The following is a 20,077-nucleotide window of genomic DNA, read 5'->3' on the forward strand; positions in this document are numbered from 1 at the left end:
CCAGCGTGTCCCCAGTGAAGCTGGCATGCCGTTACTGGGTGTTCGTGATGGGTGCGTCGGCTGGGCTAGGGCTCGCCGTCTTCTCTCCTGGAGGTCTGGGAGGTCCCATCCTCTCTGTCATGGTCTCGGGGTCGTCCTGGTCTGTCCTCCAGCGCTACCGGGACACGGAGCAGCCAGCCTGGCTCCTGGGTCCGTATTTGCAAGTCCTACAACAGCAGAAGTCTGGCAGGCGCCGTCCGGGGTGGGAGAGGCTCGTCCGGGCAGCCGGAGAGTGGCCACCATCTCAGGACTGGGGCAGCTGCCCTGAGCTCAGCTATATTACTCTTTCTTACCTAATAAGTTAAAGTTGTATTTCTTCCAATCATGCTCCCTGGGACAGGCACAGGTAGTTTATTTAATCATTTATTCTTTTCTTTTTCTTTTTTTTTTTTTTTTTTACCATGAAATTATCCTCCACTGTTGTTAGCGCACTAACCGACCCCGAGAGTACCAAGCATGAGGGAGAACGTTTTTCTGGGATCCTTTTTAAACTTTTGCAGCCAGAACGGGCTGAGCTGCCAGTAATCACACGAGCTGCCAGTGTCGTGATCCGCACACGTCTCCGTCGGTGCCGGAGGCGGTTCGAGGGGAGCTTTGCCACCAGTCTCCCGGGTTGTCCCATCGCCGAACCCAGCAGGGACTCGTGGGAATCAATTATGCAGCATCTTCCTCCAACCGGCAAATTTCTACCCAAACCCAGAGACCTGTGCGATCACTCCACCACGAGCCCCTTCTCCTGAGATGTTTTATCCGCATAATTCATCGTATCCCCATTCCAGCCATCGGTTTAAACGTGCCTTCATCCGTCGCTTTAGAAAAGGGAGCATGCTTCTGTGGTATCTCCTCCAGGCAAATAAACGTTCCCGCTTTGGGCTGGAGCTTGTCCTGCTCTTGGCCCCTTACACCTCCTGGGACTTTAATTTTGGTGTATGCTGTGTGCTCTTTTTTTTTTATTTTTTTCCCTTTTGAAAGAAAATGCTTTCTCGTCCTAGCAGCAAAAGAGCCAGAGGCGTGCATGCGGCTTTGCAGGGCAGTGGGAGTAGTAGTGGAGAGGTCCCACCCTGACTTGAAGTCCCTTCTCCCTTTCATCCCATCTCCTGACCCCTCTTCCCATCCCGTTAGGGCAGCAGGATCCTCCTGAAGTGTTTGTTCAGCCCTTGAGATCCCAGCGTAGCTCTTGCAGGCCAGCGAGTTGGGGCGGGGGGTGCCGAGAAGCCTGGGAGAGATCTCCTCTCCCCTGCCTCGAGCAACCCCGTCCTTCATCCTTCCTTCTGCCAGGACGAGAAGGAGCAGCTCATTCAGTCAAAGAGCTCTGTCGCCAGCCTGGTGGGACGGTCCAAAAGCATCGTTCAGCTCCGGCCCAGGAACCCGGAGCACCTTGTGAAGAGCACGATCCCCATCAAGGCTGTTTGTGACTATCGGCAGATCGAGGTGAGGGCTGGGAGGGTGTCGGCGTGACTTTGCGAGGGGAGGCGGGGACGAGGCGGGGGAGCGACGCCCGTGATGGTTTCGGATGAGCTCTGTGGTGTCTGTCAATGGAAAGCGGGAACAGAGTGGGAAGACAGGAGGAGGGAAATAGCACGGCTGTTTTTCCTGGAGCAGATTTCCATGTCTCAGATTTATTCTGGGCAGGAGCTAAAGTCCTTTTCCCCAAGGAGGATGGGCTTCATCAGCCTCAGCCAAATAAGCACGTGGGTGGTAGCCAGCTCCGTGTAACTTCCTTGTCCCTTCCTCTCCAGACACGAGCGTGCTGGACTGCTTGGCACTATACCAGGCTTTTGCTTGATTAAAATACATTTATCTCGGTATTTGTGGAAGCTGGCTCGCCCCCAGGAGGGGAGCTGGCAGCGAGGGCAGGCGTGTGCAGCCCCGCTGCTGGTTTCTGACGGGCTGGGTGGTGGTGGTGCCGCCGCAGATCACCATCTGCAGGAACGACGAGTGCGTGCTGGAGGACAATTCCCAGAGGACCAAGTGGAAGGTGATCAGTCCCACGGGGAACGAGGCCATGGTGCCGTCTGTCTGCTTCCTGATCCCCCCGCCCAACAAAGAGGCCATCGAGATGGCCAACAGGTAACCTGCTGGTCTCTGCTGCAGGGGAGTCCCAGAGGTGCAGTGGCAGGGAGGTGGGGAGGGGGTTGGTGGCCTGGGAGGGGACAGATCTAGGGTGGGAATGGGAGAGGAGCTGGGGTGCAGGAATAGCAGCGGGTGGCACAGCTGCTTCGGGGCGAGGGGAGGAATCTCTCGTGGTGATACAGCTGCAGACTCCGTCGCAGCAACTGCTATAGTAGCTTGCGAAAGAGAAAGCGATGATCTGGGAGGAGGGATCCCTCCAGGGCGATCCCCTCCAGGGATCCCTGGCGCTGGAGAGCAGGAGCATCGCTCGCTGCGGGCTGCCAGGCTGGGATCGCTGCCTTGATGGGCTTCTGGTGGCAGCGATGGCCGGTGGATGAACAAGGTGAGGGCTGAGCGTGCTGGGGAGACCCGGGGCTGACGGATCTGCTCCTTCCCCTTGCAGGGTAGAACAGTTGTACCAGAAAGTGATGGCTCTCTGGCACCAGCTCCACATGAACACAAAGAGCCTCATCTCCTGGAACTACCTGCGGAAGGACATAGCCCTGGTTCAAAGCTTCAGCATGGAAAAGGTAGGGTAGGAACTTCTCTGCCTGGCTCCGGGGCTGCGTTGCTCGCTGTCCGGGCTTCTTCACGTGGCTGAGGAGGAAAGGAAGCGTTAAAGGGAAGAGCAGAGACTGGAAGGTTGGGGAAGTCAAGGCTCTCTGCGCCTTGAACAGTGGGGAAAACCTGAGCTTGGGGGTTCTGCGCAAAATTATTGCGTTTTTTCCCAATAAAAAGAGCATCGGCAGTTCGCTGCTGAACTGTAATAAGCGTAAGAGACTGTGGACTTAGCGTTTCCTTCGGGAGTGAGCAAGGCTGGAAGGGAGCGTGAGGCTGATACGGAGGAGCTTGCCTTTTCTCCTCTGAAAAGAAAATACTCGCTTGGCAAACGAAGGTGATCGAGCTGGGGCGGGTGGCTTCAGGGCCGCGTGGGAAGTTGTTCCCGGTGGTTAGATGTGCTGCTTTCCACTCGCAGCTCAGATCCCTAGCGCAAGGGGAGTGCCAGCAAGCCCTGAAGAGCCTCCAGGCGCACTACGAGGACTTCCTGCAGGACAGCCGGGACTCGGAGCTCTTCTCGGTGTCGGACCGGCTGCGCCTGGAGGAGGAAGTGGAGTCTTCCAAGGAACACATCCGGCAGCTGCTGGAGTCCATGGAGAACGGTGAGCTTCAAAGGGCTGATGGATTAACCAGGAGCTGTGGGGACTCATAAACAAAGGATTTATGGGATGGCTTCATTTTTTATTTTTTTTTTTTTCCCCCTGAGCTAGCTAGTTGATGGTGTGAGCAGCTGCTCTCCTTATTTCTCCATCCATTCAAGTGTTCGGCCTTTGTCCAGTGATGTTCCTGCAGAGAGGGCTTGGCTTTGCAGCTTCAGCTTAACTGCTGAGTCCTCTGACCCTAGTATTGTTGGAGATGGGTTTACTCGTTAGTCAGGACACATTCTGAGCAGGGAGTTCTTCCTGCGTTTAATCTTTTAAGAAAATACACGTGGCGGTCACAGTCCCGCTGTTCAGAGCAGAGGATGGCTCCTGCCGTGACGCAGCAGGACTGCGTCCCACTAAGACCGGGGACTCCGGCTTCGTCATGCGAGGTGCCCCGTGGCTGGACCCGTTCTCAGCTGCGTTTGAACGAGTTGATTTGATTAACTTGTTTTCCATCTGAGCAGAGACCCCGGTGACTCGGTGTCAGCGCGATGCTGCGCTTGGCTCCGGGGCTCCCGGCAGGTCCCATTTGGGGCAGATACCGGCCGGGGTTGTTTGAGCTGCTGTTTTGGTTTGTCTGTGATTCACAGAAGACAAGGATGAGACCGTTGCCAGGACGTATCTCTCAGAGCTGAAGAATATCCGTCTGCGCCTGGAAGAGTGTGAGCAGAGGCTAGTGAGCCGGATCCAGTCCCCGAGCAGCGCCCGAGCAGATGGTGATACTATCCAGGAAAACACCATCCGCATTGCAGAGCAGGAGGTCAGTCCTGCTGCTGTGAGATGTGGAGAGGAGGGTGGTGGTGGCCACTGGTCTTTAGCGTGCACCAAAAATAGCTTTTAACTTCTCCAGGGGGAATGTGTGGGTGGTGGGTGCGTGACTGTGCGGGGTTCGAGAGGATCTTGCTGCACAGAAGGTAGCAGGAAACATCTCCAGGTGGGCTCCCTGCTTCGTCTCATACCCATCTCCTTTGCCAAGGGTAATCCTGCTTTTTCTCTGCCCGCTTGGGCTCTGCTTTCACGTTCTTTCCTTTCCTCCCGTAGCGCATGCAGGAGGATCTGCAGCGGCTGCAATCGGACCTGCGGTTCGTTTCTGAGAGGTGCTACAGCTTCCTCAACAAGGCGCCCGCGGGCTCCAGCGCGCCCCACTTGCGTTCCGAACTCGACTTGGTGGTGAACAAGATGGACCAGATGCGCGGGCTGTCTTCCATCTACCTGGACAAGTGAGTCGGGACCTGCCTCTCTTCCCACGTACCTTTCTGAATCTGCCCAGTTCTGCTAAAGACCTTTCTTCCGGCCCTCTAACACACCCCGCGCTGGAGCGTAACCGAGCTCCATCCCTCTGCGGCCTCTGGCGCAAACAGCCTCGCGATCGAGAGGAGCTCTGCCAAATTGGGGATGTCATCGCGCTGCCTCTCTTTGATTTGCCAGGTTGAAGACAGTTGGCGTTATTATTCGTAGCACCCAAGGAGCGGAGTCTCTGGTCAAAGGCTACGAGGTTAAGCTGAGCCAAGAGGAGGCAGTCCCCGCCGACCTGGCAGCTATTCACTCCCACAGAGCGGCGTTACAGGTCGGTGCTGTTCGCTTCCCGAGGTGGGCAGGCAGAAACCGGCCAACGCTTTGGCGTTTGTCGAGCAGGGTCCTTCCCTTTCTCTGCTGAATTTGTACTGCGTGCCATTTTTCTTGCCTCGCTATAGCTGCTGGGAGGATTTTGTGCTGCTTATGGCATCCCTTATTGCTTTGTAGAGGTAAAGGAGCTGCCGTGGCTTGTGCTCCCTCTTGTAGGACACGTGCCGGCACGCGTGAGCACCTTGGCAGCTACGTGTCCTCTTGCTGTAGGACAGGGGCTGAACCAAGCTGACTTGCTCCAAGCTGGGAACATGGTCCCCTCCGTTTTGCACCTCCTGTAATCAGCCAGTTCTTTTCCTGTAATCAATCAGCCAGTTCTTTGCAGGTTAAGGAGAATGGGAAGATAAACCCCTTCTCAGGCTTGTCAGCTCCGGGCAGGAGGGCATCTCCGACTTAACGTGCCTTTTGCTTTCCATGACGTTGAACCGGTGCTGTCTCTTGCTGGTTTTGCAGCAATGGCTCGAGGAAGTGAAGGACAAGAGCTCCGTCTTTTCCACGTTGGAGGAGGAGATGGCAAAGGCGAAGGCGGTGGGAGAGCAGCTCTACCAGCTGAGACAAGAGCGCAGCATCGACCTCGAGCGCTACCAGGAGAAGGGAAGCCAGCTGTGGGATCGCTGGCAGCGAGTCTGCGCCCAGATTGAGACCCGGTGAGAAACCTCCTGCCTCCTTTCGCAGATTTACTCTCGTGCTTCAGCTGAGAGCTTGGGTCAGGCTTGTTAGCAGCGATATTTTTCCAGACGGGATTCCCGCTGGTGGCCGGGATATCCCCATAGCCTACGGTGGCATTTCGCCCTCCTCTTATTTGTCCTGGTTCTTCTTTCAGCCACGTGGAGCTCGAGAGCATCCGGGAGGTGCTGAGTGATTACCGGCAGTGCCACAGTGCCCTAATCCAGTGGATCGAGGAGATCACGGTCCAGCAGGAGCTGATGAAGCCTGGGCAGGCGGAGGACAGCCGGGTGCTGTCGGAGCAGCTAAGCCAGCAAACGGTAAGACAGGACCCTGTGATGTCTCGGTGGAGTGGTCGCTGCAGTGACCGTGTCCTTTCTTTTCTTTTACTAAAATCTTTTCATCTGTGAGCTTGAAAATAGGAAACACAGTGGGGAGGAGGCTGCAGGCCTGATCTGGGTGTCTGGGAAGCGAAGAAATTCTGCTTAGCTTGAGGTGGAGATGAGGCCTTGCATAAACAATGGAAGAGGATAAAGACTTTACCCAAAAGGGGCGGGATGGGGACTGAAATTCAGCTCACCACCCATGGCAACTGTCCTGACAGCCGTTTTTACTTTGAATTTCGTCGAAGGCTTTGGCTGCAGAAATCGAGAAAAATCAAGCCAAACTGGACCAGTGTCAGAAATTCTCCCAGCAATACTCGGCTGCTGTCAAGGTATGGGTCCCCTCCTGCACCTAGATAAGGCTGGCTGGGCAGAAACGGCCCCAACGCAGTTTGCGTCTCTCACGCTCCATGTCTCTCCGCCCCTGGTTGCGTTTGCAGGACTACGAGCTGCAGCTCATGACGTACAGGGCGTTTGTCGAGTCGCAGCAGAAGTCTCCCATGAAACGCCGGCGCATGCTCTCGTCCTCGGACGCCATCACGCAGGAGGTAGGAGCGTGGCTGCCCACCCGACCTCGCGAGGGAGAAATTGTACAGGGGGTTCTTCGATGCCGAGCAAACCGCCGAGCAGCCTGTGTGAAATGAGCTCCTTCCTGCTGAACTCTCTTGTATAAATAAAGTTTCCACCCTCGCTGTTTTTTCCAATAGCCAGAGAGGATGGCTTAGTGCTCTAAGCACCAGGTATGAAATACCTAGACTCCTGGGAACCCCTGGGTCAAATCCAGCGGGGTCGGCTCAGCCCTTCAGCCTTGCGAGGTAAATAACCAGAGCGCCACGCAGCGTTACTGTGTGTGGATCTTTGGGATGAGACCTTTAGGGACCCGAGGTCCTGTCTGCTCCGTGTGGATATTAAAGATCCCGGTAGCCCTCCTCTCCGCCCCAGTGTCCGTGACCGGAGTCTCCCCTTCGCTCCAGTGTTGTGCAGCATGCCGTGTGTGGCCACGACCCTCCCCGCGCTGCATTTCATTGATGCCGTACCGGGTCTGCGAGGTGCCTGGGGGGATTCCCAAGCGAGAGCTGCTGCATCCGTGTCATGCGCTGTAAAGTACGTTGCCCTGGATCCGCCAGTTGTGACTGACGCGCCCCATTTCTCCCTCTCTCCCTTGGCAGTTCATGGATTTGCGGACTCGCTATACAGCTCTGGTAACGTTAACCACGCAGCACGTGAAGTACATCAGCGATGCTCTCCGGCGGCTGGAGGAGGAGGAGGTAAGGGTGCTGTACGGAAGGGAACTCTATTCAAAACGTGCGGGCTCGTTTCCTAGCACCCCCGAGGGTGCCGCTCCGCGTTCGGGTTACGTCCCGGGCGCTGCTCCCGAGGGCCTCTCTGCCTTTGGAAAGCTGGGCCCCCTTTGACGTGGTTGTCTTCCTCCCTCCTCTGTTTGCAGAAAGTAGTGGAGGAGGAGAAGCAGGAGCATGTGGACAAGGTGAAGGAACTCCTGGGCTGGGCCCTGGGCTTGAAGCAGAGCGTGCAAGGCAGGACGGCTGCTGCCGGGAGCAGAGAGCTGGGTGACATCGAGAAATCCATCTCGGAGCAGCAGGTAAACCGGGAGCGACCGTCGGGCAGTTTGTTTAACTTCTGCTCTTTTTCCACAGCTGAATTAAGCTTCTTTATTTTTTTGTTTGGTTGGTTTTTTTTCCCCGCCAGGCCCTCAATGAGGAGCTGGCTGCGAAGAAGGAGCAGGTCTCGGAGGCCATCAAAACTTCACAAATCTTCCTGGCAAAACACGGCCACAAGTGAGTGTGACCCGAGGAGGGGACAGGCAGGGAGGGGAGGAGACACCTGAGAGCTGGCGCTGGTGGGCTGGCGTCCCTGGGCTCCAGTGCCCGACTCCCATTAAAAAGCGATGAGCTGCACGGGGAAGTTGTCTTCTTTCTTATCTGCAGCAAGAGCTGTGGAATATGAAACCCATTTATCCCGTTAGGACGATATTAATCCCCTTTAGTAGCGATCCAGCCCCGTCTGTTTGGGGATTTGATCGTTACGATGCAGGTCAGCCTTTGCTGGGCCCAGTTACCCTTGCTGGTTTTAGCTGAGCCAGGCAAGGAGTAGGGCAGTGGGAAGAGGGGACTCCTGGGGGGTTTGGCCTTTTCCTTCATGAGAAGAACACGTTCACTCTGCGGAGCTGGGAGATGGTTTGTGCAGTTTCCCCGAGAGATTTCCCCTTCCCCTTGCAGGCTTTCCCATCCGGAGAAGGAACAGATTTCCGCTCAGATCGGTGCCCTCAAGGAGACCTACCAGGCGCTCTGCACCGACTCCACGGAGCAGCTCCAGCAGCTCCAGAGCCAGCTGGCTCAGGAAACAGAGCACAAGGTACTGGTCCTCGCTCGGTCCCGTGGCTGCGCAGGCGCAGGGCGTGAAAAGTTTTTCCTTGGTTGGGTGTCTCACGGCCGCCAGCCACTCGCAGCCCGTCGACTTTGTTACTTGCACGTGGTTGCCCTCCGTTCTTTTCTGTCCGTGCGTCACCTGAAGCATCCAGGCTGGGGTGGTCCCTGGAGGCCAAGCAGGAGCCGTTTACCTGCTGCCTTCCAGGTCACTGGGAGAGTTGTCCTTCGCAGTGGTTTCCATCAGAGCTCTGCCCTGCGCACGAGGGTTGGCTTGTTCACGCTTGGTGGGCAAGGACGTAGATGGACCTCTGTCCTGGGAACAGTTCCCTTAGCAAATCCCTGTCCTCTGAGGAATGCCCTCTCGGCGATTTAACCGCAGAGGGCTCCATCTCACAGGCTGCCCGCGTGCAGGAGACACGAGAAGGTGGGTTTCTGCAGAAGGGCGTTTGCCCGTGCGGTCTCGTGTGTCTCAGGGTCTGGTTTGTCTCAGCTGTGGCTGAATGAAGTTGCTGTCCCCAGTGGAAGGCGACTGCGTCGCCCAGGTCCTCGGCCGACCTGGGAGACCTTCACAAACCGTATCTGGACCCATTCCCTGTTCACATCCACCCGCGCTCCCGTCCGTCCCCATCCTTGTTTCGCTGGGTAGGGAGGGCTGAAAGTGCATCCTTATTGCCTCTGTTATGAGCTGTCTTCGGTCGTTCACAGATATACGTGTACGTGTTATATAAGTGTATATACATGTGTCGATGGATATATTTGTGTGTTTGCTTGCTGGCTCCCTGTACTCTGAAGCAACGGCCCGCTCAGGTCTGGACGGTTTGGGCTGTTGGGTCCGTGAGCGAAGCCCTGTTCGAGCCGCTCGTGGGAAGAGGGCGATGGGTCTGCTTGTTTGAGATCCGCCTGTCCAGCTTTCACCTAAACATAGCGTTTCTCTCCAAATTGGACCTTATAGCACATTTCGGGTGTCTCGGCGCAGTAAATGCTTTCTGTTGCAAGCCCTTTACCCCTTGTGCGGGCAGCAGAAAGCTTTTACGGTGAGCAAACTGACTCGTTAGTCGCCGCTAAGCCGTCACGGCTTTGATGCTGCTGCTGCCAGGAGAGCAGCTGAGAGCAGCCTGCCTGTGGAAAGGAAGCTTCTTCCTTTCCCTTTTCCTCCCTCCCGGGCAGGAAAATGACTTTCTAGCGAAAGCCTTCTCCGGGGCTTGCCGGGCTGTTTTCGTACAGCACGAGCGCGCTTTGGGGCTCGGGATAGAACAGTTTTCGCTCACGCTCTCGACAAAGCCCAGGAAGCGAAGTGGGAGATGGCAGCGGGGCTTCGCCGTAGATCCCGGGCCCGTCTACGAGATGATGCCTGCGGCTCTTGTGCGGTGCAGTTGCTTCACTGTAGAGGGAGCATGAGGAACTCTTAACATTTGCTTGCTGGAAACATCCAACTGTCAGAGAGAAGTTTATAAAAGACAAAACTGCAAAGCAGAACGCGCTAAATTGAGCATGATGTGTCCCTGTACGGTTTGTGTTTCATGTCAAGTGTTTTTAAGATTAACTGACATCCTTGCTTACAAGTTTAACTAACCCTCCGGGATTTAAACAAACAAAACACACAAAGCGAAAGAGAGGACGACCTGTGTGTGGGGTTCTTTTTGCAAACAAAACAGTCGCATGCTGGACGCTAACACCAAGCTTTACACTGTGTGTGATACGGCTGAACTGCTCCATAAGGCTCTGTCTTTAACTGCTCAAGGCGCACCCTGCAACTCGGGTAAGTAAAAGCCTTTTACCCCCCTTCCCTCCCATCTCCTTTTTTTATCTTTCTCTTTTTTTTTTTTCCCCCTTCCTCTTCTCTGTCTTTCCACGGCTTGTTCATCTCCCAACGTGCGTGCCTGAGCCTGGCGATGATGGTGGAGGGCTTAGGTTTTTCCAGCAGGTTCACCCTGTCTCCGCAGCAGAAGGCAGTGGGGGGGACGGCAAACCAGCCTGGTGGATGGAGGCTGCGTCCTCCGCTGTGCCGTAACCGAGCTGTGCCGCAGCTACAAACGCCCCCGGCCGCCTCTGCTGTTAGACTCGCCGCTAAGATAAATCTGGGGGTCTTGGGGATGCGAAAGGAATTCATTCCACAAGCCAGATTCCCTCCTCCCTCTCCCCACAAAAATCTTTTAGTGCTTGGGCCAACCTTACACCCACCCAGTTGGACTGGGAGAAACCCAAATGTCCAAAGAGCCGTTACTCTTTATCATCGTAATTATAACCCTCCCTGTGGGGATACCGGCAAGAAGAGAAAAGCCCCTCCAGAAACACCGGAGTAGGTGGTCTAATTCCCAGTCTGTCACTGTTTCCGTGCTGGGACCTCCAACTTCTTACATTTCTCCCCTTGCCCTGTCCGAAGAGCGCAGCTGCTTCGAGGTGCTGGAACGGGGCAGAGCGGGTGCCGGTGGTCGTGCTCGGGGAGCTGCCCTGCATGCAGCGCTCCTGCCCTAATGCATGGCTGGTCTGTGTGGCTGGGGAGCTGCTCCATGGCACAGGGCTCTGGGGTGTTCCCCGGCTGTCCTGGCGCTTGAGATCTGCTTGGGGAAGTACGGGATTTAAGCATGGCGGGAGTCAGGGTGGAAACTGCGCTGGGAGAGGTTCCTAGATACCCTGAAGTGGACATCTTCGGGGGGTTTTTCTCCTCTGAGTACACAGTGGGATTTGTGTTGTCTTTACTTTTTAAAACAGGAGTTGTTGAATGGCTTTGGTGTGCTTGTTGGTCTCCTTCCCTCTGTTTCTCCGTGGAGCATTAGGAGCACTTAGGGGTTTTGCTGCTTGCCGCTTTGCTGCGTTACTGTTGGTGGATGTTGGAAGCATCTCAGTGCTGCCCTGGGTGATGGACTAGACGAGCATTAAAACTTGCTGGCAATGTGCAAGCTAGCAAATGCACCAATTTGCGTGCTGTGATGCCTTTGGAGTTGCATTTCAAACACTTTGGGACTCCTTTCTAGCCTGTTTAGGGTTTTTAAACTTTTTTTTTTTTTTTTGGAAACTGAGACCTCCCTGGACCTCATACGATCTGAGTGCTGGCAATGCTCAATTTTGATTGAATTCTTTTCCTTCTCTTTCTGTTCTAGGGCAACGAAGCAGTGGCAGGAGTGATCGATCTTGGCACGGTAGAAATATTCCCTGTCTTTGGTGCCATGCAGAGAGGTCTTATAGATCAGGACACTGGCCTCGTCCTCTTGGAGGCCCAGGTTATCACATCTGACTTAGTTGTTCCAGAGACTAATGAGAAACTCTCCTTGGAGAAAGGTCTGGCAAGAAACATCATCGATCTCAGGACGTTCCAGGTGCTGCAGGAATTGAAGGATGCTCTCCACCGGGTGGAAGAAGTCAGACGTGAAGGGAGGCAGCTCCTACCTGTCGTTGCTGCGATAGAAGAGGGGAGGATCAGTGAGAGCATTGGGCTAAAGATTCTTGAAGCTGAGCTCGTCACTGGGGGCTTTAAAGTCCATCAGGGCAGAATCAGCATGGAGACAGCGGTGCAAGAAAGGCTCCTTAGCCCCCAGCTTTATTCCAGACTTCTGTCTCACCTGGAGGGTGGCAAGGATTTGATTGACCCCAACACTGCTGAGAAAATCAGTCTGCCCGAGCTCATGCACCGATGCATCGTCCACCAAGAGACCGGACTGAGGCTGCTCCCAGTCAAGCAGCTGGCGGGTGGGATGGTGAGCTTGAAATCAGGCAGAAAAGTCAGCATCTTCCGTGCAGTCCAGGAAGGGCTGATAGACAGGCAGGTAACGGTCAGGTTGCTGGAAGCCCACCTCTTTGCTGGTGGCATTGTTGACCCCAGGACAGGGCACAGGCTGACTGTGGACGAGGCCGTGAGACACAATTTAATTGACCAGGATTTGGCATGCACACTTCTTATCCGGCAGCTTCAGACAGGTGGCATCATCGATACGGTCACGGGAGAGAGACTGACAATTGATGAAGCTGTAAGGAAAGAGTTGGTAGCACCAAGAATTGCATTGGTGGTCCTGGAATCCCTGTGGTCCTTCATGGGGCTCCTGTGGCCGGAGACGGGGGAGATTGTCCCGGTTGCAGATGCTTTAGAGCAAGGAATCCTGTCTACGGAGTTGGTTTACAAGATTCTCAGCAAGAGGCAGCTCATTAAGGCTGTCTTTATACCAGAAACCACTGAGGTGTTGTCCTGGAAGAAAGCAGTTGAACACGGCATCTTGGAGAGAGATGTGGCGAAGAAGCTGAAATCCACAGCCATACCTGATGTCATGGCCAGCGTGCAGCTTGCTGGCTCTCCAAGCAGAAGCAGGCATGGCCAGAGCCCTTCTGGAAGGAGTCCCACAGGTCACAAAGAGCAAAGTGACCCTCTGCTAAGGAGCGACGATGAAAAGCTGATGTTCCACTTGATGACCCATAGCTATATCAACATCCATGATGGCCAGAAGCTGCTCTTAGTGGACGGAGAGTTGAACAATCTCACTAAAGCCCTCATCCGAACCCAAGAAAATGGATCCTCTGCACATGTGTTGGAAAGGAGTGAAGGCTTTGAGGAGACAAAGGCAAGCGCAGCTCTTGAAAGCGAGCCTTGCGATGGTTTGGCTTTGCAGCAGCTCGAGTTTCAATGTGCTCCTGCGAAAGAACAAAGCGAAAAGGTCCTGCCACCCAGAACTGCTTTGCAGAATGGGGAGGTGGTGACGGGACCTGAAAGCCTCCTGTTGGAGGATGCAGAAGATACCCTGCTTGTGGAGGAGCAAAAGCAGATTTATACCGAACAGGCTACCATCCAGAGTGAAACTGATGCTGAATTTGGAAGAGAGCAAGTGGCTCCTACAAGCAAGGACAAACATCAGGTAAAATTATCGATGCCAGGACATCCTGGTGACCTTGGTAGTGGATTCAGAGAAACAGAGGAAACGATGATTGAGGCAGAAGAAGAGTCCAAGCCTACTACGGTAGATGGAGTGGAAAGTATCGAAGAGCAGAAGAGAGCATCGGGGAGTGGGGCAGTTGTTGTGAAAAGTGAAATCTGCATATCGATGGATGCTTCAGAAGGTGGAGGTAGACTGGAAATCATGGCAGAGAGGTCTCAGGATGTGGAGGAACCTGAACTGGAGGCAGAAGATGTTACAGAGATTTATTTGCTAAACAAGGAAACAATTGAGAATGGCATGCTGGGGGGAGAGGAGATTGCGCTCCCTAAAACCGGAGAGGCAGAGCAAAGGGAGAGGCGAAGTGAAAGCATGGAAAGTGTATCGGAAGTGGAAGAAGGAGAGGGGGAAGAAGTAACGGGTGATGAGAGTGTTGATGAAACATCCCTGCCAGCCCCTGCAGAGCAGGAAGAGGAGGACACTTTGGAAATGCTGTTAATGCAGCTCCGAAGTGGTGGCATAATTCATGAGCAGACGGGCAAGACTCTTCTTCTAAATGAAGCAGTAGCCTGTGGAGTGGTGCCCAGCCACACAGCCGTGAAGCTAATGGAGAAAATGAAGATGTTCACTGGCTTCTTTGACTCGCATACGTGTGAATTGTTAACCACCGAGGACGTCATTGAAGAAGGTCTGATGGATGAGAAGCTTCTCCAGAAGGTATTCGCATCTGACAAAGCGATAAGTGGCGTTCTTGACCCAGGCAATAACTTTGTCTACTCCATCAAGGATGCCGCTGCAGTTGGCCTTCTGGACAAGGAAACGGCGATGAGGATCTTGGAAGGGCAAGTGGTTACTGGAGGAATCGTTGACTTGAAACGGGGCAAAAAAATATCGGTCACTTTGGCTTCAAATCTGGGTCTCATAGAGCCAACAGGTCAGAAAGAGCTGGTCAAGTTGGAGAAGGCTTCCAAAGGGAAAGGCACTGATGAGGTGACCAGACAGAAGCTCATTAGCTTACAGGCTGAAACCAGTGGAATTGTGGATCCTAAAACGAAGCAGCCTTTGACTGTTGCCCAGTCTGTTGAAAAAGGGCTCCTGAAAAGAGAAAAAGCTTTTCAGCTCTTGACCAAGCAGATTGCTGATGGAGGAATCATCCATCACATGTCTGGAATGAGGCTTTCAGTAAATGACGCAATGAAACACGGTTTGATCAATCAAGATTTATGTAACGAACTCACGAAAGCTGAAAGCGTGTGCCTGCAGGACTACGTTCATCCAGTTACGAAGGAGAAGCTGCCCTTGCCTCAGGCAGTATCGTTAGGGCTCGTTAGTCCGGACTTCCAGAGGAAAGTGCAAGAAATCCAGGCTGGGAGTGGAAGCATTTTTGATCCTGCTTCTGGCCAGAGACTGGCACTCTGTGAAGCGGTAAAGGAGGGCTTGCTGCCCAAGCAGGTTATGGAGAAAGTCCTGTCATCTTCAGAACTGAAAGAAGGAATTGTAGATCCCGAGACCTGCATGATCGTTCCCTACTCAGAGTTCATAAAGAAGTGTAAAATCGACATTGAATCCGGCCAGAGGTATCTGGAGGTCCATCCCTTCAGAGCCATCAAGGATGAGGTGACGGGGAACAAGCTCGTGTGTGCCGAGGCGGTGAGGCTGGGGAAGGTGGACCTTCTGCCCACGCTGCGGCTGCTGCAGGCTCAGGCAGATGGCGGGGGGATCGTGGAGGGTACTGTCAGCAAGAGGCTCTCCCTGAGGGCTGCTGTGGAGCAAGGGCTGCTGGATGAGGAGATGGCCAAACTCATCGCCACCAACCAGATGAGGGCTGGGGGAATTGTCGATGCTAGCAGTGGGAAAAGATTGACTTTGAAGGAAGCTGTTGAAAAAGAACTGATTAGCCAAAAATTAGCTGCCAGTCTTCAGGAGGCACAAATATCTGAAGACAAATATGGTTCTGAGGTCTGCAAAGTAGATACGCCCCGCTTTTTCCAGGAAAAAATGGGAACAATATCTCCAAAAGAGGAAGACGTCATCCTCTCGACCAGTGCTGCTAAGAAGTCTGACGGTGCTGAGCATAAAGCCAGATCCGAAGCCATGAGCTACGACGTGGCTGGAGGTGCTGCCGCCAAGGGATCCCCAGTGACAGCGACAGAAGGGAAATCAAAACCTCCGGAAACTTCAGAGGATGGTGTAACATATCAGCCCCGAGAAAAGGCTGACCTGACTCCAGAACACGCCTTGGGATTAGGTACGGCGTCTCTCTCTGGAGAGACGGTGGTGGTAAGGGCTGCGGAAAAAGGGATTGCAAAAAGCAGCTCCCAGGTGAGAGCAGCTTGGGGGAAGGAATTGAGGAGAGAAGCAGTAGATCGAGGGACAGAGACAGTGGAGGGATTGGGGTTGCAGGAAGAGCAGTCGCTCTTGGACACAGAGGAGGTGCTTCACGGTGCGGACGGCGGCGAGGAGAGGAGGAGGAGGAGGAGGAGAGGGTTTGTAAGTGCAGAGGGACTTGTGGCAGGTGAAGAAGGTGCAGTGGTGGCTTCTGAGCAAGCAGAGAGGGCAGGCGGCCTGGGTGGGGTAACACCGGCAGCCCCGAGAGAGTCTGTTAGTGTGGGTCGAGGGAAGGGAGAGGGTCCTGCAGAGTCTGGAGAACCCCCTGAGATGGGCATCCCTACGAAGCCTGCAGGAGACGAGCTTGCAGGTAAAAAAACTGTCAAGCACATCAAAGGAGAAACCCCCAGAGTGGGTGCAGAAGGTCCAGTTGGTCAAGAAAAACCAAGTGAAACTGAGCTAAAACCTACCGGAAAACAGAAAAGCAAGAAAAAGCAAGCAAAGCAGAGTGGTACCCCAGGAGGCAGCGCTCAGCCAGAGCAATCTTCTGCAGAAAAGCAGTCCCTTCCTTTTCTCATCTCCAAAGAAATTCCAGGGAAGGAGGAGGAGGAGGACTTCGTCTCAAGCACGCCAGAACCGAAACATGAAACCACCACCAAGATTACTGGTGAGTTGGCAAGAGACGCAGCCAAGCACATGGGGAGCAGCAGGGATGAAAAGGAAAAGAAAATAATTTCTGAGAAAGATAAAGAAAACCTCGCTGGGGGTCAGGTGTTCCCTGTCCTCCCAGGACAAGGGGAAGCTCGAGAGCTGATGAAAGGTGGGGTCAGAAGTGGTCACGATTCCTTGGTGGCATTGAGTCCAGGGGACAGCATGGCCCAGGAAAACACCAAGGTGGAAGCCACCAGTGATGCGTCCGGCGCAGCCCCTGCAGCAGGCGAACTGCCTGATGAATTTATTATCAGAGAGGAGCCCAAAGAAGTTCAGGAAACCTCTGCAGTCCTTGAGCTTGAAGAAGAGACACGGCAAGAGCAAGCGGCGGAGGTCACAGGCCAAGGAGGTGCCCCTGTTCCCCCAAAATCCCCAGGAGAAGCACCCCAGGAGAGGACCAGGCAGCCAGCTCCTGCCGATCGGGGCTTGCTCTTACCTGTGATAGTGGAGGGGGAGCTGCTGGAAACCTCCAGGGAATCCACGAGACCAGCCCAGGTAAATTCATGCTTTTTGCTACTTTGACTTTTTTTTTTTTTTTTTTTTTTAATGAGCTATTTGGGTGTGTTTGATATTAAATCTGTCCAAGGCCCTCAGCAGAGCGGACAGCCAGAACAAGAGGAGCTGATGTTTGAGCTTGACGTTGCAGTATCAGCTGCAATGGATTTGGCGAAGGACCCGGTGACGTACGACTGAAAACACTCAAGGCTTAGTTGTGGCTTCTTTTTGCTAGAGCATTACTTATAAATGACTAATAACTAGGACTCTTTTTTTGGCACTTTTACTGTAACACCGGAGATCTCTTGCCATTTATAAGCTTATGTTGGAAAAAGAGCCATGTGTTTTATTTTTCCTGTAGTAAGTCTTGTAGATAAGGCTAGCGAGCGGAGAGTCCCTGAAATGGAATGTTATTAACAGATTTCTTCTTTGAAAAAAAGAATAATACGTAATCCTTTGTTTTCTTTTCCGTCTAAATCTGAGGTTTGGTTTTACTGTTTCATTCTGTAGATCATGTTCAGCAAGAAGATGTGTCTGGAGCACGATGAGAAGCTGATATCATACCTCTCCATGCTCCGAGATATCGAGATGAGAATCAAACGGGTGCAGCCAGCAGAGCAGAATTTGGCAGCCCTGCACGACCTGCTGCGGCAGGCGGAGGTGAGCGAGGCCGGGCCGGGCTTGGCCGTCGTTGGGCAGGACAGAGCTCGTCCCTCTTCTCCCCAGCTTCACGCACAGCCCTTGCATCTCCTCCCTGCTTCTGGGAGCCAGCCGGGGAGGTTAGTCTCGGGTTTAACAAGCATTTATATGCAAACCCTGTCCCTCACCTCTCTGGCACTGCCTCTGGCTCACCTTCTCCTCCCTGCTTGGACGATAACCTGAGCGTGGCCGAAATGAATTATACAGCCTGGAGAAAGACAGGCGAGTGCTGGCAGCTGAGCGGGGCTGGAGGATGCTAATGAATCTTTCTAGGAGATAGACACAGTGTTTGGAGCTGAGCCTCCAAAACCTTCCCTCAGTTTTGGCAGCGGGAAGATGAAGTCACCGTATCTTAGACGTAACGATGCTGTCTTGCCTCAGGCCCTGGGCGCTGAGCTGCAGGAGCTGAGCTTCCCAGTGAATCAGGAGTTGGACGCCGTGAAGTGGATTGTGGCCAACCCCCCTGAAGAAGTCCCTGAACAATTACTGAAGGCTTTGGAGAAGGATGCCAAGAACCTCCAGAAGTCTCTGAGCTCTGCGAGCGATGTCCTGGAGTCCCGGCTGCAAAATCTTCGCGGGGCGGCAGAAACCACGAAGGTAGAGCTGGCAGCCGTCCCCGCTGCCCCCTGAGCATCCCAACGCTCCTTTCCCGGAGCGCTCTGCTCCTTTGCTAAACGATGCATTTCTGGTTTTAAGGCTAAAATCCTGGCACATCAGGAGACTCTCCAGGGCAAACTCCAGGAGCTGCTGAGCTGGGTCTCTGGCACTGCAGAGTCGCTGGAGAGCAGCGATTACCACCACGCGACCGATGCGAACAGCTTGAGCCGCTGCCTCCAGCACTACAAGGTAACCATGGCAATGCCCCTAATCCTTCTGGCTGATGAAGTTGCTGTCCTCTGCACGGAGGAGGAGCTTTTAATCCTGCTTCCCTCCTGGAGCCTACCAAGGGTTTGCCCTTCTCCTTTGTGGCAGGAGGAGCAACAATAGTGTGTTTACTCCAAAGTCATTTGTTTCCACAATGCACAAACCGTCTGCTTTGGCCGTTTGGGGAACGTGCTCAAATGCAGGCGTGTGGCGGGGGCTGAGCAACCGGGAGGGATTCCCGTCAGGCTGTTGAGGAGAGAGCTGCCTCCTCCATGGGAAGGAGAAGCTCTCAGAGCCCCCTCCATCACACCTCCCTGGTCTCCATCGACTGTACGAGGAGCCCAAGCTCCCCTCCGCATTTCTTCATCTTCTAGCAATAGCTTTCAAGATTTGGTCAGTTGAGCGTCTCCTGTTTGCTTGTAGCACCTTGGCATTGAAGTCAGGGGATCGAAGGCTTTGAGAGCCGGTGGTGGCACACGGAGTCACCGTGGACTGGACGGGGCTGCTGGCACCTCCAGGTCCGGGTCATCATCAGACCCGAGGGCAGCCCTACACGCACGGGCCAAGCACCTCTTGGCGAGGTGCTGGAGGCCTGGTGCAGAGGCACGTTAGAAAGTTGCTGCGGTGAGATGCTGTCACCTCGATGCCGAGTGTGCTTTTGGGAGTTTCCATCCCTGGAGGTATTTAAAAGCCATTTGGATGAGGTGCTCGGGGACATGGTGTAGTGGTGGGCTTGGTAGTGTTAGGTTTACGGTTGGACTCGATGATCTTAAAGGTCTTTTCCAACCTATACGATTCGGTGATATTGTTCTGGTGACAAAGCGCTTTTTTTGGGTGCATACCGCTGCCTCTCCGCGTGTCCCATTTGAAGCTGGCAGCGCAGGAAAACGCTGGCTGCAGAGTCGTTTTGCCTGACAGGTCTTTTCTCGCCCATTCAGGAGCTGAAAGAGCCCCTTGCTGACACCAAGTCTCAGCTCGACGCCACTGCCTTCGACATCCAGTTCCTTATCTCGGAGCACGCCCAGGACTTGACCCCTCAGCAGAGCAGGCAGCTGCTGAGGCTGCTCAATGAGCTGCAGAAGGCTTTCCGGGACCTGTCGGAGCACGTGATGGCTCGGGTGGAGGTCCTGCAGGTCTGTCTCCAGCAAGTGGAGCGGACGGATCAGGTGAAGGTTGTGAGACATCTGCTTCCTGGCTGCAGGTTGCTCGCTGAAGCGCTTCCCGGCCACAAGAACGTGCGCCGAGACACCTCGTATTTGGGATTTCACGTGCATGCCACTCACAGTTTATGACTTTTCATTGCACATCATGAGCTTCCTCTAAATTCTTCTTCCTACCATGTAACTCCCAGGCGAAAAGTTGCTTTCCTCCCAAAAGACGGAGCCCTGCCGAGGTCTGGGTGGCACAGCCGGGCAGTCCTCTGCTAGACATCGAGTCGCTTTGGGCTGGGTGGAATAAACCCTGGTCTCTGTAACCCCAGCAGAAAATCCCTGTGCAGAGGGGCCACCGCAGACGCCTGGCAGTTTTAATGTCTTATTTCCACTGCCCAAGTCGGGTGTTGCTGTCCCAGAGAAACAGCCGATGATGTATGGAGGCAGCAGGCAGCTGCAAAAGCAAGTCCTGGGGTCCCCGCTGCGTTGCTGCAGCGCCCGTCACTGCATGGATCCTCTTATTCGAGACAGGATTAATGTGGTTTTTATTAACAG

At 54.1% G+C, this 20,077-nt stretch overlaps 1 protein-coding gene across 12 annotated transcripts in view; it reads left to right on the forward strand.

Moving 5' to 3' along the window:
* MACF1 (microtubule actin crosslinking factor 1) overlaps positions 1-20,077 on the forward strand; it is a 149,429-nt gene that overhangs the window by 58,290 nt on the left and 71,062 nt on the right. For 7 of the 12 annotated variants that reach the window (XM_075522499.1, XM_075522504.1, XM_075522501.1 and 4 more), the window contains exons 21-40: positions 1,318-1,470; positions 1,955-2,109; positions 2,555-2,681; positions 3,128-3,311; positions 3,944-4,113; positions 4,395-4,573; positions 4,782-4,920; positions 5,433-5,626; positions 5,803-5,965; positions 6,277-6,360; positions 6,469-6,576; positions 7,198-7,296; positions 7,476-7,628; positions 7,736-7,824; positions 8,266-8,401; positions 11,517-16,808; positions 17,319-17,468; positions 17,889-18,104; positions 18,204-18,353; positions 19,310-19,543. In XM_075522499.1, the coding sequence (XP_075378614.1) occupies positions 1,318-1,470; positions 1,955-2,109; positions 2,555-2,681; positions 3,128-3,311; positions 3,944-4,113; positions 4,395-4,573; positions 4,782-4,920; positions 5,433-5,626; positions 5,803-5,965; positions 6,277-6,360; positions 6,469-6,576; positions 7,198-7,296; positions 7,476-7,628; positions 7,736-7,824; positions 8,266-8,401; positions 11,517-16,808; positions 17,319-17,468; positions 17,889-18,104; positions 18,204-18,353; positions 19,310-19,543 (8,175 nt within the window). The remainder of the gene's footprint in view (positions 1-1,317; positions 1,471-1,954; positions 2,110-2,554; positions 2,682-3,127; positions 3,312-3,943; positions 4,114-4,394; positions 4,574-4,781; positions 4,921-5,432; positions 5,627-5,802; positions 5,966-6,276; positions 6,361-6,468; positions 6,577-7,197; positions 7,297-7,475; positions 7,629-7,735; positions 7,825-8,265; positions 8,402-11,516; positions 16,809-17,318; positions 17,469-17,888; positions 18,105-18,203; positions 18,354-19,309; positions 19,544-20,077) is intronic. The other 5 variants (XM_075522510.1, XM_075522508.1, XM_075522511.1 and 2 more) reach the window with 2 other exon arrangements.

Source organism: Mycteria americana, chromosome 21 (assembly GCF_035582795.1).
Source record: "Mycteria americana isolate JAX WOST 10 ecotype Jacksonville Zoo and Gardens chromosome 21, USCA_MyAme_1.0, whole genome shotgun sequence".
Taxonomy (NCBI): domain Eukaryota; kingdom Metazoa; phylum Chordata; class Aves; order Ciconiiformes; family Ciconiidae; genus Mycteria; species Mycteria americana.